At 38.0% G+C, this 15,284-nt stretch overlaps 4 protein-coding genes across 4 annotated transcripts; 2 read left to right on the top strand and 2 right to left on the bottom strand.

Moving 5' to 3' along the window:
- Nucleotides 1-48: 48 nt before the first annotated feature.
- LOC136248329 (TNF receptor-associated factor 5-like) lies at nucleotides 49-1,545 on the bottom strand. The gene has a single exon (XM_066040120.1). The coding sequence runs from the start codon at nucleotides 1,543-1,545 to the stop codon at nucleotides 49-51; it is 1,497 nt and encodes a 498-aa protein (XP_065896192.1).
- Nucleotides 1,546-2,157: 612 nt separating this feature from the next.
- On the top strand, nucleotides 2,158-15,269 carry LOC136249439 (homologous recombination OB-fold protein-like). Its single transcript, XM_066041447.1, has 11 exons — nucleotides 2,158-2,166; nucleotides 2,223-2,265; nucleotides 9,672-9,728; nucleotides 12,942-13,478; nucleotides 13,773-13,844; nucleotides 13,906-14,011; nucleotides 14,101-14,250; nucleotides 14,393-14,478; nucleotides 14,530-14,634; nucleotides 14,808-15,105; nucleotides 15,152-15,269. Exons 4-11 carry the CDS (start codon nucleotides 13,020-13,022, stop codon nucleotides 15,220-15,222), a joined length of 1,347 nt encoding a protein of 448 aa, XP_065897519.1. The 5' UTR covers nucleotides 2,158-2,166; nucleotides 2,223-2,265; nucleotides 9,672-9,728; nucleotides 12,942-13,019; the 3' UTR covers nucleotides 15,223-15,269.
- On the bottom strand, nucleotides 4,444-5,837 carry LOC136249438 (actin-related protein 6-like). Its single transcript, XM_066041446.1, has one exon. The coding sequence runs from the start codon at nucleotides 5,754-5,756 to the stop codon at nucleotides 4,551-4,553; it is 1,206 nt and encodes a 401-aa protein (XP_065897518.1). The 5' UTR covers nucleotides 5,757-5,837; the 3' UTR covers nucleotides 4,444-4,550.
- LOC136249437 (transcription initiation factor TFIID subunit 6-like) lies at nucleotides 5,798-7,609 on the top strand. The gene has a single exon (XM_066041444.1). The coding sequence runs from the start codon at nucleotides 5,878-5,880 to the stop codon at nucleotides 7,543-7,545; it is 1,668 nt and encodes a 555-aa protein (XP_065897516.1). The 5' UTR covers nucleotides 5,798-5,877; the 3' UTR covers nucleotides 7,546-7,609.
- Nucleotides 15,270-15,284: the final 15 nt, after the last annotated feature.

Here is a 15,284-nt window from a genome sequence, read left to right as displayed (position 1 = left end):
ATAGTATCTACATGTCAAATCTGTGTATAGTTTGTGTGTGCGTAATTGTCAAAAAGCCTCCCCAGCATATTTCACCAGAAAAGTGAGACGGTCACTCATGATGTACTGGGTGAATCTGGCTGTAAAGGAAAATGTTTCTCTCCGTTTGTGGTCCAGTTGACCAATTTCAATGAAGTTATTTTTCTCACATATCAGAGTTTCTCTAGCATCTGTTTGATTTTTGTTCAATACTGCGTCAAGCTGTACAGCATGGTTTTCTTTACTTTCATTGGCCATGGGAAGTTGGTTCACCAACTCAAGTGATACAATGATTTTCATTTGGTCTGGAAGGTCTTCAGTTGGTGTACCAGGGCCATTGACACGATACAACCACACTGATACAAATTGTCCTTCTGCACCATTTTTACCTCCTGGGAATATTGCCAGTTTGAGTTGGTGTCTGCGACATTCAGTGTAAAAACAGTAACTCTCCTGACATTTTCCTTTTCTTGTCAGCTCCCTAACGTTATACACAACAAACTTCAATGGTGGCGTCATCTTTGCTAAGCTGATATTGTCATACATGATGGTACAATCTTGTTTAAAGTTTTGAAAGGCTTTTTGTTGCAATTTAAAATTGTCCTCAAGACCCTGTATCTGCTGGAATATTTGTTGCTGGTTGAGTTTCATTTCTTCGTGTGATTTTTTTAAAAGTGAAATATTTTGGTTTGCCCGTGTTGCATTGCTTTTTAGTGAGTGAACGTCGCTTTGCAAACTTTGGTGTGTATTATCTTTGCTTTGAATAGTTCCTTGTAACCGGCATATTTCTGCAGATTGAGCTGATAGCAACGTTCTGTTAAGATTTATCTCTTTCAGTAGAAGTTCCATATGCTGTCTACTAGCAACGTGTTGGTCCATCTCTCTCCTGCGGACTTGGACGGGACATCCCTGTTGCGAAAAGCTGCATGGCACTCTTTCGTCAGAGCAAATTAGTTGGTGGCTAGACCACTGTTCCTCTGTAACTTCGTCTCCGCAGCCATTGCGACACGGCTTCGGATAGCGTTGGCAGCCATTATTCAAGTGGAACTGTTCGTAGTGAGAAGCCCTCAGCGTATCGTCCCCGCAATACTGGCACGTCACCGTTCGGTTGGGACACTTGCTTTCGTGATCGGCCAGGTATTTACGTGGAAGTCTACTTGTACATCTCTTGTGTTTGCATTTTATCATTTCAAATTGACATACGTTCCTGTGTTCGTCCATTAACTTTATCATGCCGGTAACAGTGCAACCTTTATCTTTGTTATAGCAATATACTACTGTTTTGAGCCTTTCCTGGGACTGGTTGAAATCAAGGAGCATTTGCCCGTCTAGCTTTCCACATCGTCGGAGACAATTTCCATCCGGGCTTTTCTGCTGCAGCTCAAAGCACCTCTTGCAGAAGTACGCTCCACAACAGTTAGCCTGGTATACGTTATACGCAAAGTATTCACATTTGCTGCACCTCGGAGCATTCTTTGGATCTACCGGCTGAAAACTTTGTTCACCACTTGTAATAACTTTTGCCATGATGGAAAAACAGATTAACACTGGAAAGAGTACTCGTATTTTTGATTGCTAACGCTACGTCATGCATTGCTACTAAATATAGATCACGTTTTTGTTTGTGATATCATTTCTTGGAACTATAAATCATATTCTTGATGTACAAATTGTTACACGAATCTGATGCAATTGGTGGTTTTCAATTAACCAGATTATTAAAAGGGACTGTTATGCGGGAAGCACCGGAATAACCACAATAAATTCCAGCTAATGAGTACTCAGTACTAGCTATGTGTGCATGTAACAGCTACAGCATAGATAATATCTATGGCTACAGAGATATCAGCTGGAATTCTGATTATTATTATATTATTACTGTGCAGACCTCTGAAAAGAGTATGATGCACACAGACCACAAAGAAACAAACAAATAGCTTAATCAATATTAATAATTGTTGCTAGACCAGCTATTCTTTGCTTAAATTGATCAATGTCCTTAGAGTCAATCACGTGTTGGGGTAGAGGATTCCAGAGTTTGATAGCGGAGGGAAAGAAGGAGTATAGATAAGAATCAATTCTTGTCATTGGTTGTATAAATCTCTTGCTATGGCTTCTTGTATCATGTAACATTGGTACAGGTGTTAGGTAAGAATTTGCTGAGATGTCAATGAGGTGATTAGTGATCTTAAACATCATAATAGCTTTCTGTTCTTCTCTACATTCAGCAAGGGTCAGCCAGTTAAGGTTTGTTAGCATTTGTGTAACACATGGCATGATGGGAGAAGTTATTCATCATGCACAAATCTTGTTGCTTGCCTCTGACTTCTTTCTATATCATATTGATATCCTTTTGTGTGTGTGCATGGTGACCAAATAATGGCTGCATAATCTAATATAGGCTTTACCATCGCTTTGTAACAATTACTTTTAATTTCAAGTGGGCAGCTATGTAAATTTCATTGCAGAAATCAACCAGGGTATAAATCAGGCTTGTTGTAATTACTTACCAGATTTAATCATTACAATTACCTGCATGATTAATTTCTAACAGTAACTATACTTGACAAAAATGTTAATGATCAGTAATTAATTAGCTACAACAAGCCTGGTATAAATAGCTACCAACTATGGCATTGTCTTCTCTTTCCCAAAACTGCTGTAGTAGACTGGACCACAATAAATAATCATGCATGCATGCTTGACTGCATGTACATATAGTCTGGCATGGCTGCCTCTTAAATTGATCATAAATGAAGGGACCTTCATTTCTAAGCAAAGTGGATGGCCAGACTACTTGCGATTCCTGTTATATGGTTTCCTATATCTATATGACATCAAACTAGCTTGTTTATTGCTAAGGTATGCTATCCCATAATACTGTATGGTCAATAGGAGTATCATTTTTGAGGTGTTGTGTTTTGCTGTAAATCAATTCATGCATTGCCAGCTAGACTACAACATTGGTGACCACAGTGATCATGGGATAGCATACCTTAACAATCAGTACACAAACAACATAGCATGAGTTTGTCATATGACCAAGTTGGTAGTAGTATACTATAAAAAATCAGGCTGAATGGGAGTCACGAGAAAATTGCAGTGAATAGTGAGCAAGTACCTTTATAATAGTTAATTTTCATGTGATCACTAATGAAAAACTATAGCTGAAACTACATCTATGTTAATAACACACTACAGCTTGTCTGAAATCTGAAACAATTAATTAACAATATAGCAGTAACACTCCTATCAACTTCCAGAGGGAGCAAGCACTTCAAGCATTTTTACATTGCTATATAATACCAGCATGATGAAAAATGTATTTGTAAGCTTCCTTAATTTCTCACGCTGTATTGTTCAACATATTTCTTGCATAGTTATATTTTAAGCATTTGTGCTTAGTGTAAAGTGCTTTAAAAATGTTTCAAGCATTTGAGCTAAGTGCTTATCTTGTTCTGCCTACTAGCTATTAGTGTTGCACCGATAATCGGATTGGTTATCGGAAAAACCATATATCGGCTTATTTTTTGTATATCGGTATCAGATCGGCGCCACAATGAAAAAAGCAGCAGATACAGATATATGTATGTGTTTAGAAATACATGCTCATGTGCACCAAATGATGTTTATAAATGCATTGTGTTGCATTTTCCTGCATCACAATGTTGCTATTACTGCTTCAGTGTACCGTTTGCTATTGTTGTAGCAATACTGCTGCTATTAACATGCTAAATTGGTCCTTCACAATCAAATTTCTAGTAAAAATTGCTACAAAATAGACATTCTCTGCTATATCGGATCGGCTATGTTTATTGGCTTGAAAAAATTATCCAATATCGGTTATCGAAATATCGGCTAATTCTCATATCGGTGCAAAACTACTAGCTATAATAGCCAGGTGAGACAAACCTGACTGTTCTATTAGAGTATCTTGATCTCTTGTACTATTACAGTTCCATAATGTTTACAGAGGCTATACTCAGTTACTTATTAGGATTATGGTTGGCAAGAAAATACACGGACCCAGTTACAAATACTTTTTTTGGAATGACTAAACAGTATATAAAACACTTTTTTTGGTAGATGTGCATATTATGGATTTTTTTCCATTTTAGGATCTTGTGAATAACACTGTCCATACTTTGATGTTATAATGGTTCATCATCTACATTCATTGTCTTGAAATGCGTAAATCATCCTATACCATTTTTTGATTGGATCTTACACAAATTAGTCTGAAGTAAATGTTAGCTATTACATGTTTGGTAGCCACGATAACAAGGTATAGCTGCTAAGTAAGGTTTCAGAGCTGTATAAAACCTGATTTCAAATGCGTTTGAAAGTTCCAGGTGGAGCACACCTTCATGTGTACTGTGTGTAGCACACATTGGAGCACAAGGGTATCTGTTACACTTCTGGGTGAGTAGCACGTTTGCTAACCAGTATACCTTACAAACTTACTAATATTTTTTTTTCATTTACAATATACTATTTGTTTATTACACCTACTTGTATCAAGCCTCAATATATCATTGTTTACTAAAAGCTAAATTAGTAACGAATCTCTCATGACAGAGATAGTGTCCATACTCTTTGTACTCCTCAGCAGTCACTTTGCTCATGGTGTTATTAAAGTCTTTGTTGTTCCTCCAGTGGCTGGCACCAGTCCAAGCAAATGTAACAGGATCTTCCGGAAGATAAATGAAAAGAGTGAACAGATCAGGGATTAGTTTGCGCACTTCCTCAATCATACGTTCCTTGTAGCCTGAAAACTGTGCATTACCTCCTGTTAAAACAATGTTAGCAAAAAACTGATGATGCATCTCCTTTGGGGTAAGTGATACAGAATGTATAATCGCCTCAGGTAATCCCATCTGCTGAATTCCAATGTCCGATGGATGAAATAAAACTTCTGGCACAGAAAAACGCTCATTTCCTAATCTCAATATTTGTTCATCAAAATAATCTGATGGCTTATCTCCAGGATTTTTGACATAACCCTTTCTTATATGTGAAAAATTAGGTAATACATATTCTTGCAGGATTGTATTGGCACTACCCCTTTGCTTGGCAAGTCTCATGTCCTTATACAAATCAGTGGAGACGTAACAGACATCTTCCTTCACTTGATTAATGACATACGTTTCATCTAACACATGTAGCTGCCGATAGGAAGTGATTTCCTTCAAGTGGTTAGTAAGTAACTTTCCACCAACTTCTACTCGTAAGGTAGCTTCAAGAATAGCTTTGCCTTTATAAAATGGCACAATGTGTGTGAATGAGTAACCACTGTCAACTACCACACAGCACGGATTCTTTTGTACATAATTACAGTACTCATAGGCAGCTAGAGCTGGAGCTGTTGCACGCATCATTGACTTGAAGTTGTACTCCTCAAAAAATATTTCATTGAGTGCCTCTTGAATAGAAGCAAAGTTAAACAATGGCTCTGTAAATACAAGGTTTGTCTCTGTAGGCTTAACTTTCAGTACTTCGTTTCCAAAAACGTAGTCCCAGATTTGTCGTTGTGTATCCCAGTTAACAAGATAACCACGCTGAAACGGGAGCATGTAGTACAATCCGGACAGGTCCTTGCAATCTTCTATTTGCGTACCGATGAAACTGCGCCTTCTCTCCGTCTTTGTTCTTGTTATGCAGTTGGGAATTAGGTGCGGTGAAGACTTCGCAAACCCTGCTTTAATCGTGTATCCTCCATTGTCTAGAATTAAAGACATTTCTGTCCAGCACCTCGTCCAGCACGTAACCTGAAGCAACAAAGTGTACAAGCGCTTTATTTAGAATTATGCTCTAACGTTTTCGTGCAGTGGAGATATTAAGTGAAAAGGACGAAGTATTATGGAGAAAGCTGACGATAAGATACCAAAGAATCATTTATCCGTAGAGTCAGTCCGAATGATGGCTGAATCTGTTGGGATTTCTGGCCTGAATGAAGAAATTGTACACTTGTTGAATGCAGATATCGAATTTCGTGTAAAGGAGGTAGTGCAAGATGCTAAGAAGTTTTGTACTCATGCAAAAAGGCGAAAAATGATGCCCAGTGATGTTGACTGTGCTTTGCGCGTTAAGAACATTGAGCCCTTGTACGGATTCGACTGTGCAGAGTATGTCCCATTCAGTCACACTAGTGGAGGTGGGAAGGAACTATTCTACCAAGAGGAGCAGGAACTGGACCTACTTGAGTTGATAAGCGCTCCACTCCCACGAGTATCTGTTGAGCCAAGCCTGCGGACCCACTGGTTAGCTGTGAATGGTGTGCAACCAGCTATCCCATATAATCCAATCCCCCTTTCTTTGGACAACCAACAGAAGGAGTCTTTATGTGAGGAACCCTCCTACAGTAAGTCAGACGATAAATCAAAAAGTGAAGAGTCGATCCAAGACTGGCCGAAACTAAATAAAGCACAAATGACTCACAGTCTTTCATTGGAACAACAGCTTTATTACAAGGAGATGACTGAAGCTTGTATTGGTGGGTCAGATGCAAAGAGACAAGAAGCCTTGGTTAATTTATCCACTGATACTGGTTTATATCAGCTTTTACCTTATTTCTCTAAGTTCATTGCAGAAGGTATCAAAGTGAACATTTCTCAAAGAAAGCTTAACATGTTGAAGTTTTTGATGAAGATGGCGAAGGCGTTAGCAGACAACACAAGTATATACCTATCAAAATGTCTGCCCGAGTTGGTCCCAGCAATAATGTCTTGTTTGTTGGGGAAACAATTGTGCATGAGACCTGAAGCAGAAGACCACTGGAGTGTACGAGACTTTGCCGCCAAAATAATTGCAATTTTCTGCAAGAAGTTTAGTGATCCATCAAACAGTTTACAAACAAGGGTTATCAGAATTTATTCTAAAGCATTGTTAGACACCACCCGTGGTCTTTCAGTTCACTATGGAGCTGTAATGGGCTTAGTTGAACTAGGCCAAGATGCTGTAACCTCTGTTGTTATTCCAAAGCTGAAGTGGGAGTCTCAGTTGATCAAGCTGATGCAGAAGAATGATGCTAGCAACATGTTAGAACAACTTGCCGCCAATCGATTACAAACACTTTTACAGAAGTACTGTCCTCGATCTCTAATGCAAATACGTAAGCCAACAGACACTTTGGAACAGTACCAAAATGACTATGGTCACCTGGGACCAGCACTGTTCAACCAAGTGAGGCAAGCTAGACTGCAGGCTCAACAACAATCACAGCTAAGAACACTTGCAACTACTACAGCGATGACAAAGTCAATTGTAACTAAGCCACCTCCATTGCCTTTGGTCACTGGCACTGCTTCTGTGGTTGGTAAACCAACAACACCAGTGTTGAAGAGTCCAGCTACACCACTGCATTCACCTTTCATCCCCAAGCTCAGCAGTACTGCAACTCCTGCTACTACTCTTGTTAGCCCCACAGATGGTGGTGCTACACCTGGGGCAGTTGGCGAAACTAAGGTAGTGAAGACACAGAAAGGATCCACTATAACACTTAGAATACAACAAACTAGTCCCAAGTAAAAATTAATGTGTTTTTAGTGATTTCTACGTGAACGTGTTATTATGTAACTTCGTTTGCACGTGACCATAATTATTCGCGCGAAATGAGTTTGAGACAAGCTTTGGAAAAGCTGAGAAATGACAGCGGGAAGGAATTTCAACAAGACCCGTGCAATGTAAGGAATGAATGTCAACGTTGTTGTATTGAAACTACTGATTACACTGTACCGGCTAAGTACACCCGTCTAGAAAGACCCTCGTGCAAGGTGCAAGACAACGCTCTAAACGCTAGAAGAATAAGTACTGTAGTCTACAATGGCACGTACTCCTTCCCAGGTCATGTACGGTTAAAGGCTTTATCCAACGTGTAAGCCAATTAAAATACTAATTGCCACAATCATACATGCTTTGAAACAGCTGGGGTTTCTCCGGCATCCATCCTGACAGCATTCCGATACTTATGGGGTGCATTTAAGTTAGTGGTCACTTGTTTCATTTACATAAAGTAGATTCCATAGGTTGGTATCCAAGGCTACAGATACTGTACATTTGGTTCAAGAAATGACCCAAAATTTTAAACTTGCAAAATTGATCAATTTTGGGTTTGGGTTCACCAAAATTTTCATGACAGGTTTCATCATGCAAGGACATGAGGTGTGAAACACATTGCAGAGTGATGGTAATTTTGACTCTTGTGTGAGGATTTCGTGTATACTGGACGCCAGTGCAAAGTGAAAGTGTACTCGTGAGCTCGAAAATGCTCGTGATATTGATATCTTTTGTTGTGAAGTGTGATAAAAGTTGGTGTAACTGTAGCTCAAGTAATGATACAAACTCTTCTTCATTTTGTCTCTTGTGCACAATACCAAATTATTAGTGCTTGGTAGGGTTGCTATAGTTATGAAAGTTTTAGCTGCACAAATTTAAGGCCATACAGCATGTGTCTATTGATGGGATGCCCCACCTACCCTTGGTAGGGGGATTTGTCACCCAATGTCATTCCTATTTGCAACAGTCACATAAGCATAGTTTCAGTAGCTACCAGATAAATGCAAAGCATTTGTAAATCAAACTTTGTCCCCCAGGGATGGAGAAATTGTCATGTGATTTATGAATCCCTGATCTGGAGTTGGACAATAAAGGACAGTCAGTTACCAGTAAACAACACAATTATGAAAGGTGTTGGTATGTCAATTTACAGAAGACAGCCTGCTAGATCATGTGTGTGACGTTTTTTAAATCCCTAAAACTAGCCATACTAATAATCCTAGATGCTTGTTCTATCACTAGAAATGACAATTACTAATAGTTAAACGCTGAAGTGGGTGAGCACTTGGGATGGGAAGAAAACAACCAGAAAGTACATAAATCATACTGTATGAAAAATAAAATAATTAATAAAGCACTTCTGACAAGCTCTCGAGACTAACACCCTGTTCACACTATCCCGGAATGTTTTCAACTCAGGTTGACACTTGTCACACTGTGCTGAATGTGACGGTGTGACGAGCTTTTGATTATCTAGGCGCTTAATAAAATGGCACTAGAATTGTAGCGAGGAAGTGTAGAACCAGCTGAAATAAGTTATCATGCCAACCATGTTTATTGTCCATTAATGCAATGCATTTATGTGATAAATATTTCTATTGTATTCTTGCAAAATTATTTTTGAGCACACAAAGGGTATCTAGCAGTACACCAAGTTACCTGATTTCTTGAGAGATTTTCTAACCTTAGGCCACGACAACCTAATCTTTATGTTCACAGATATGGTGGGTTAGTGTTTTGGTAAACTCATAAATCATGTGATCTCTTAAAAGAGTGCTATACAATATGGTGACAGATTCTTTAATATTGTACAAGCAGTAATAAATGCAGTAGCAAAGGGGAAGAAAATGGAGCACCCTCACTTTATTCATTCTGTAAATATTGAGATACTCTAATAGAGCAGTCATATTTACTCTAATAAAATAGTCAGCTGCAGCTGAAATGATTATTTTTCAACCTGCCTAATCACTACTAAAGGGCAAACGGTCCATGAAACATAAGATTAATTGGTATGGCCTTGCTATATTATATGTCATGGTCTTGTTCACAAGCTTGGTTTACTGTTTGATACATTTGACTTGAACATGGATATTTATTAGGGTGATGTAAAACTGGATTTGTCAGAATTTGATGATTTTGATTTTGACTTAAACAGTGTAAGCTAGCCATATTATATATATCTGTATCTTGCTAATATACTTTATTTTACTCAACGTATCATTTACACAATGGTTTTGTATTAAAATGTCTGTTTTGTATAATTAATAAATTATATAACCCTTTCGATACTGCATATTTTTCTACTACCGTACATTTAAAAACCCGCATTATTTAAGGAAACGTGCCTTCTTCCTTGAAAAACTCACTTATTGCTTACTTTGCCCGGAGAACATGCCTGAGAAGAATCATTTGTCATATCGTAGCATGGACATCTGCTCATCTGGGTTTCATTTCTGTCTTATTTTATGTTACACACTTACAAAGCGTTTCATTTGTGCAATTGCGCTAGCGCTTTATTGAAATATCTTTGGCTACCATGTTTGATTGTGCAGCCATATCACATAATATAATGGATCACCAGATGCAGAATTTAATGCTGAGTCTATTGAAACTTAACGTTTTTCAATCGGACCTACAGAAATCGACTTAAGAAGTATTTTTGAAAGGTGTGAAACTTTTCCTGTGATTTTTCAGAGCTGTACAATAGTTTCAGTGTTGCTTTACAATGTAGGTTATGTGCTTTTAGTGTCATTTTATTCTCCATTGTGTATGTGACTGGATTTGGAAAAATGATCAAATTGCGCATTGGAAGTTTTGAGATAAAGGTTTTAAAGAATTCAAGACAGAATAACTTGCTAGGGATAGCAAACACGCATATGACATTTACACAAAAGATACATCAATCTATTACCTTTCAAACCACTTCCAGTACTTTTTAAAAAATGGTTATTTATTAAGGCTTTACAGCACAAGTGCTGAAGGCCTGTAGGACACCTGGTTCTACAGCCTGTTTAAAGTTGTTACAGAAAGTATGTTCGAAAAGGTGGAGAAAGGAGAAAAAATCCATGGGCGGCCTCGAACCTGCAGCTATCCGATTAATGCTCGAACGCTTACAGGAGTCTGCCAGGTGGTCAGGATGTTTTCTTGTAGCTGCTTGTAGAGTTTCCCGGCTAATAAGATAGAAAATCTGAGCAGTTGGATGAGCGAAGTAGTATCATGAGTGCTCACAAAGGGGTGGCAGGATGGGAAAGAGATAGACTTCAAAATGGAGGCAGACCACGATTCCAGTACAGACATGAGACTACAGGGCTGTGCTGGCTCCTTAGTGGCTGATATGTAGCAAAATGTTGACTTTTCTCTCTGTTTTAATTCGTCTGATGTAGAATTTGTATGGGCTTTAATTAAAGAAATTCTACTTGATGCAATTCACCAGTTTGTTCCACAAATCAAAATAAAACTTAGTGATTTTCCTAAATGGTTTATCCCAAGCTTAAAGCATAAAATCAAATGTCTTCGTTCACTTAGAAAGTGGTACTCAAAATCTCTCACACCTCATATCAAAGATCGATTGCAGGCTGCTGAGTTTGAAGCTGCAGAGGAAGCCTCAGCTGCTCTATCTGCATATGAACCTAAGCTTATTAATGACTTCGCTACTACCAATCAACCCAAGATATTTAGTTACATCAGAAGTTTGACTAAATCTGATCCTATCCCACACACTGTGTATTATAATGATAACAGCACAACCAATGATAAATAAAAGGCATCATTGTTTAATAATTGATTTTACTCTGTGTTCTCTACTACTAATATTAAACCAGCTCCCTCCTAGTGAGCCTCTAGACTCTAGCACCCAACAACATTTAGTTTCAATTGATTATTTCTGAAGAAGATACTTTTAACGCTCTTAACTTGTTAGACCCACATAAGGCAGTTGTTATTGACGGAATTGGGTCAAAAATTCTGAAAAATTGTGCTTCATTTCTTTATAGACCACTACACTATTTATTCAACCTTTCACTTCGCAAACATTTTATTCCATTAGAATGGTGCACTCACACTGTAATTCCCATATTTAAGTCTGGTGACAGAGGATCAGTTACAAATTACCGTCCTATATCATTGTTATGTAATGCCTCAAAAGTACTTGAAAAATTGATATATGATAAAATTATTGACCATCTCAACAAATTTATTTCACCTGCACAATTTGGATTCCTCAAAAATAGATCTGTAATTCAACAATTGCTTATCCTTTCAACCAAGTAATAAATACTAACCATCAAACTTGACGTTATCTATTTGGACTTTCGTAAAGTATTTGACTGTGTGCCTCATAATCAACTATTGCTAAAACTAAATAGGCTTGGTATATCTGGCAACCTGTGGCTATGATTTAAATTCTATCTCCTACACCGTCAACAGTACGTAAAGATAAATAATCAATTTTCTGATTTCCTACCAGTCTTATCAGGGATTCCCCCAGGGCAGCATCTTGGGCCCTCTACTGTTTCTTGTCTACATTAACGATCTACCAGACCATATATTCACTTCAATATTATTATTACTATTTGCAGACGACACAAAATACTTTAAGACTATAACTGATACAAATGACAGTCTAGATCTGCAAAAGGATGTAGATAATCTAGAGGGATGGAGTATCAACTCTGATCTACTGTTTGGTCTTTACAAAATTTTATTCATGTCCTTCAAGCCTCACCTGCAAACGTCCTACTGTATAGGCAACAATGTTATACCCAAAGTGACTACTCATAGAGATCTGGGTATCATTATCTCATCAGATTTAGACTGGGGACCCCACCACCAACAGATAATATCAAAGGCTTATCGGATGTTAGGCTTATTACGACATTTTTTTTTCAACTAACATAACTGCTATATCCTAAAACATCTATATATATCACTAGTCAGATCCCAATAAATGTTTTGTTCAACACTATGGAAACCATATTTATTAAAAGATATCAGACAACTAGAGCAGGTTCAGTGTCGCGCAACGATTGAATGACTATACCAGCAACTATAAATCTAGATTACTTGAGCTCAAAATTTTGCCTTTAATATATGTTTTGGACATCTGTGCACATATAGTGTCTAACCCACAACAGTTGAGCTATGAAAAAGTGTGTAGCATTTAGAAAATTGCCTCCAGTGGACATTGTAGAGGTAGTCAATCAAGCATCTGTTGGACATATACACAACATAATGTTGTTGTAGACCTGTTGTTAAGATCAGGTGACATCATAGGCTTACCTGTTCTAATAGACTTGTTGTATGTATGTGTACTATTTTGTTCAAATTGTGTACATATATTAATGTACTAAATGTGAACGCTGTACTTTCAGGAATTTTTTGAACAAGATGAATATTTTGGTACACCAGTCAGTAAGGAACCTCAGTTGAGTAACAGTCGTGTACCACTGATGCAAGTATGCAACAAAACTCCATTGGCTAAAGACAAGTCTGATCAAGGGAAAAGCAATACACCATTATCCAGTCAGAAGTTAAAGACTTTTGCTTTTTCACGGAGCAAACTAAAAGATGTAGACAAGCCACCTTCTAAGAGACCAGCACTTGAGAGGGATTTATCGGACCATAGAACACCAGTCTGTTCATCATTGTCACTTAATATTAGTTCTAGTAATGCAGTTCCTCATATAATAGACACTTCACCCACTCACTCATCAACTGTAAGATTGCCTGATTCATCACATATTACACCGACATGTCACACCCGCAAGACTAGTACACACAACAGTCATCATGATGGTCTCACTTCATTACCTGTAACTTCACTGAGCAGCCGTCCTACTCCATTGAGTTGCCATTGTCTGTCAGCTAAAAGAAAATTCCCAGGCCCTGCTGGGCTACTACCCAAACTGGTATGCAATTACATTTTACATACATTTTAAACAATTACCGACCATATATTATTAGAGTTTTAGAGTGGCCAGCACTGAAAGTCTGACAACAACTTGTGCTACATCCTTCATGGGCGGGGTTATTGGGAGGGGGGTTGCACCTGATGTTTTGTGTTTTGTTTGTGAAAGTTTTCTGCTTGTAGTGATGTAATGATTCATGAGTTTTCTTTTGAATAGACATGTATGAAAATTTTATCCCTCTAAAATAACCTGCTATATGGTATTATACATTGTAAATTGGTTGTTTCATTGTAGCTACCCAACCAATCACTGGAGGATGTAAACATTTCGTTACCAGGCTCACCAGGCTTCACACCTAGATCAAAGGTTGGTGTTTCCCTTTAGCTTATCTCCAATAGTTCTTAATACTTTGAACTCCTTACAATAGGTTACAACATTAGCCAATTTGCTTCCCAGCTCTCAAGATGAAGGCTGTGATTTCACTGGTACTGTATGGAAAACTGCTATGGAAGAGTTACCATCCATTACAAAAGGTATAACATTAGCTGTGTAAACTAATCTGTGAGTGGTGTGGACACTTGATACATTAAAGTGTGTTGACCACTTGTATGTTGTTCTGTAGGTTCTCAAGAAGTCTTCTCAGTTGCTCGACTTACAAAAGAAGCATCTCACAAGCGACTTGTTTTAGGAAAAGTTCCTTTTTTGGTAGCGATGCTAAAGTCAGTTGCGCCACAAGGAAATGGTGCCTGTGTCGTGCTAAAGGACCCAACAGGTGTGTCATGTAAATCTGTTACTAATACAAGTATAGTGGTTATATGTTTACATTGTGAGAATGCATCTAAAGTATGTGTGTTGCTTGAATCCAGCAGCATTGTGGTGTATGTTGAGATTTTTTTTTTTATGGCTCTTACCAGGTGAGATCCCAGGCACATTACATGCTAGAGTGTATGAGACTTACCAGAAAGAATTGATACCTGGAACAGTACTAACATTACAGAAGGTCCTGTACATGTTGTATGTGTATGAAATATATCAACTTGTTGTAATGTAGGTGTCAGTGTTTAGCCCGTCTCAGAGGAGAAAGTACCTTAACATCACCCTCAGTAACATCATAAAACTTTACCTACATACTGGCAGCACTGTAGTAAATGAACAGGTAAAAAATTTGCCTTGTAAAAATCAGTCTGTCACCTGCAACATTGAAAGCTTGTTTATGATCACCCTTTGGACAATTCTAGCCAACTTTCAAATACAGTACAGACAATACTTCATAAGACTTTGTCAGACATATTGACTTGTACATGTTGTTACACACACACCCATTTATAGGCAGCAGAAATTGATACAGTGAATGATGGCGACGTGACACATAGTTCTGTCACTAATGGTACTATCATCAATACTGACATGTTGTTCAATACTGATATTGATGAAGAGGACTGGTGTGGACTAAACCCTAATGCCATGTCCGATCATAGTAACCAAGTAACACTTAATACTTTGTGTACTAGAGACTGTGCTGCCATTAGCACCAGTTTTATTCCTGTAAGCAATAGTAGTGTGAATTGTGGGAATCAGAGAGACTTTAATGGAGTTCAAAATCACTGTGTGTTGCCTCAATTTACAGGTAATTTAATTATCTATAATTCTGTTTTTGTAAATAAATTTTCTAGATGGATTGGAAGATGAAGACCTGGACAAACTGTTGCAAGACTTTGAAGAGGACCAGCTAATTTGTACATAGCAATTTCTTTTGTATTGTTCACTGTAAATATATCAATCTTATGCTAACTCACGTGAGTATAG

The sequence above is a fragment of the Dysidea avara genome, chromosome 3, assembly GCF_963678975.1.
Source record: "Dysidea avara chromosome 3, odDysAvar1.4, whole genome shotgun sequence".
Classification (NCBI taxonomy): Eukaryota; Metazoa; Porifera; class Demospongiae; order Dictyoceratida; family Dysideidae; genus Dysidea; species Dysidea avara.
Note: the sequence above shows the minus strand (reverse complement) of the source record. Positions and strands in the feature narration are given on the sequence as shown.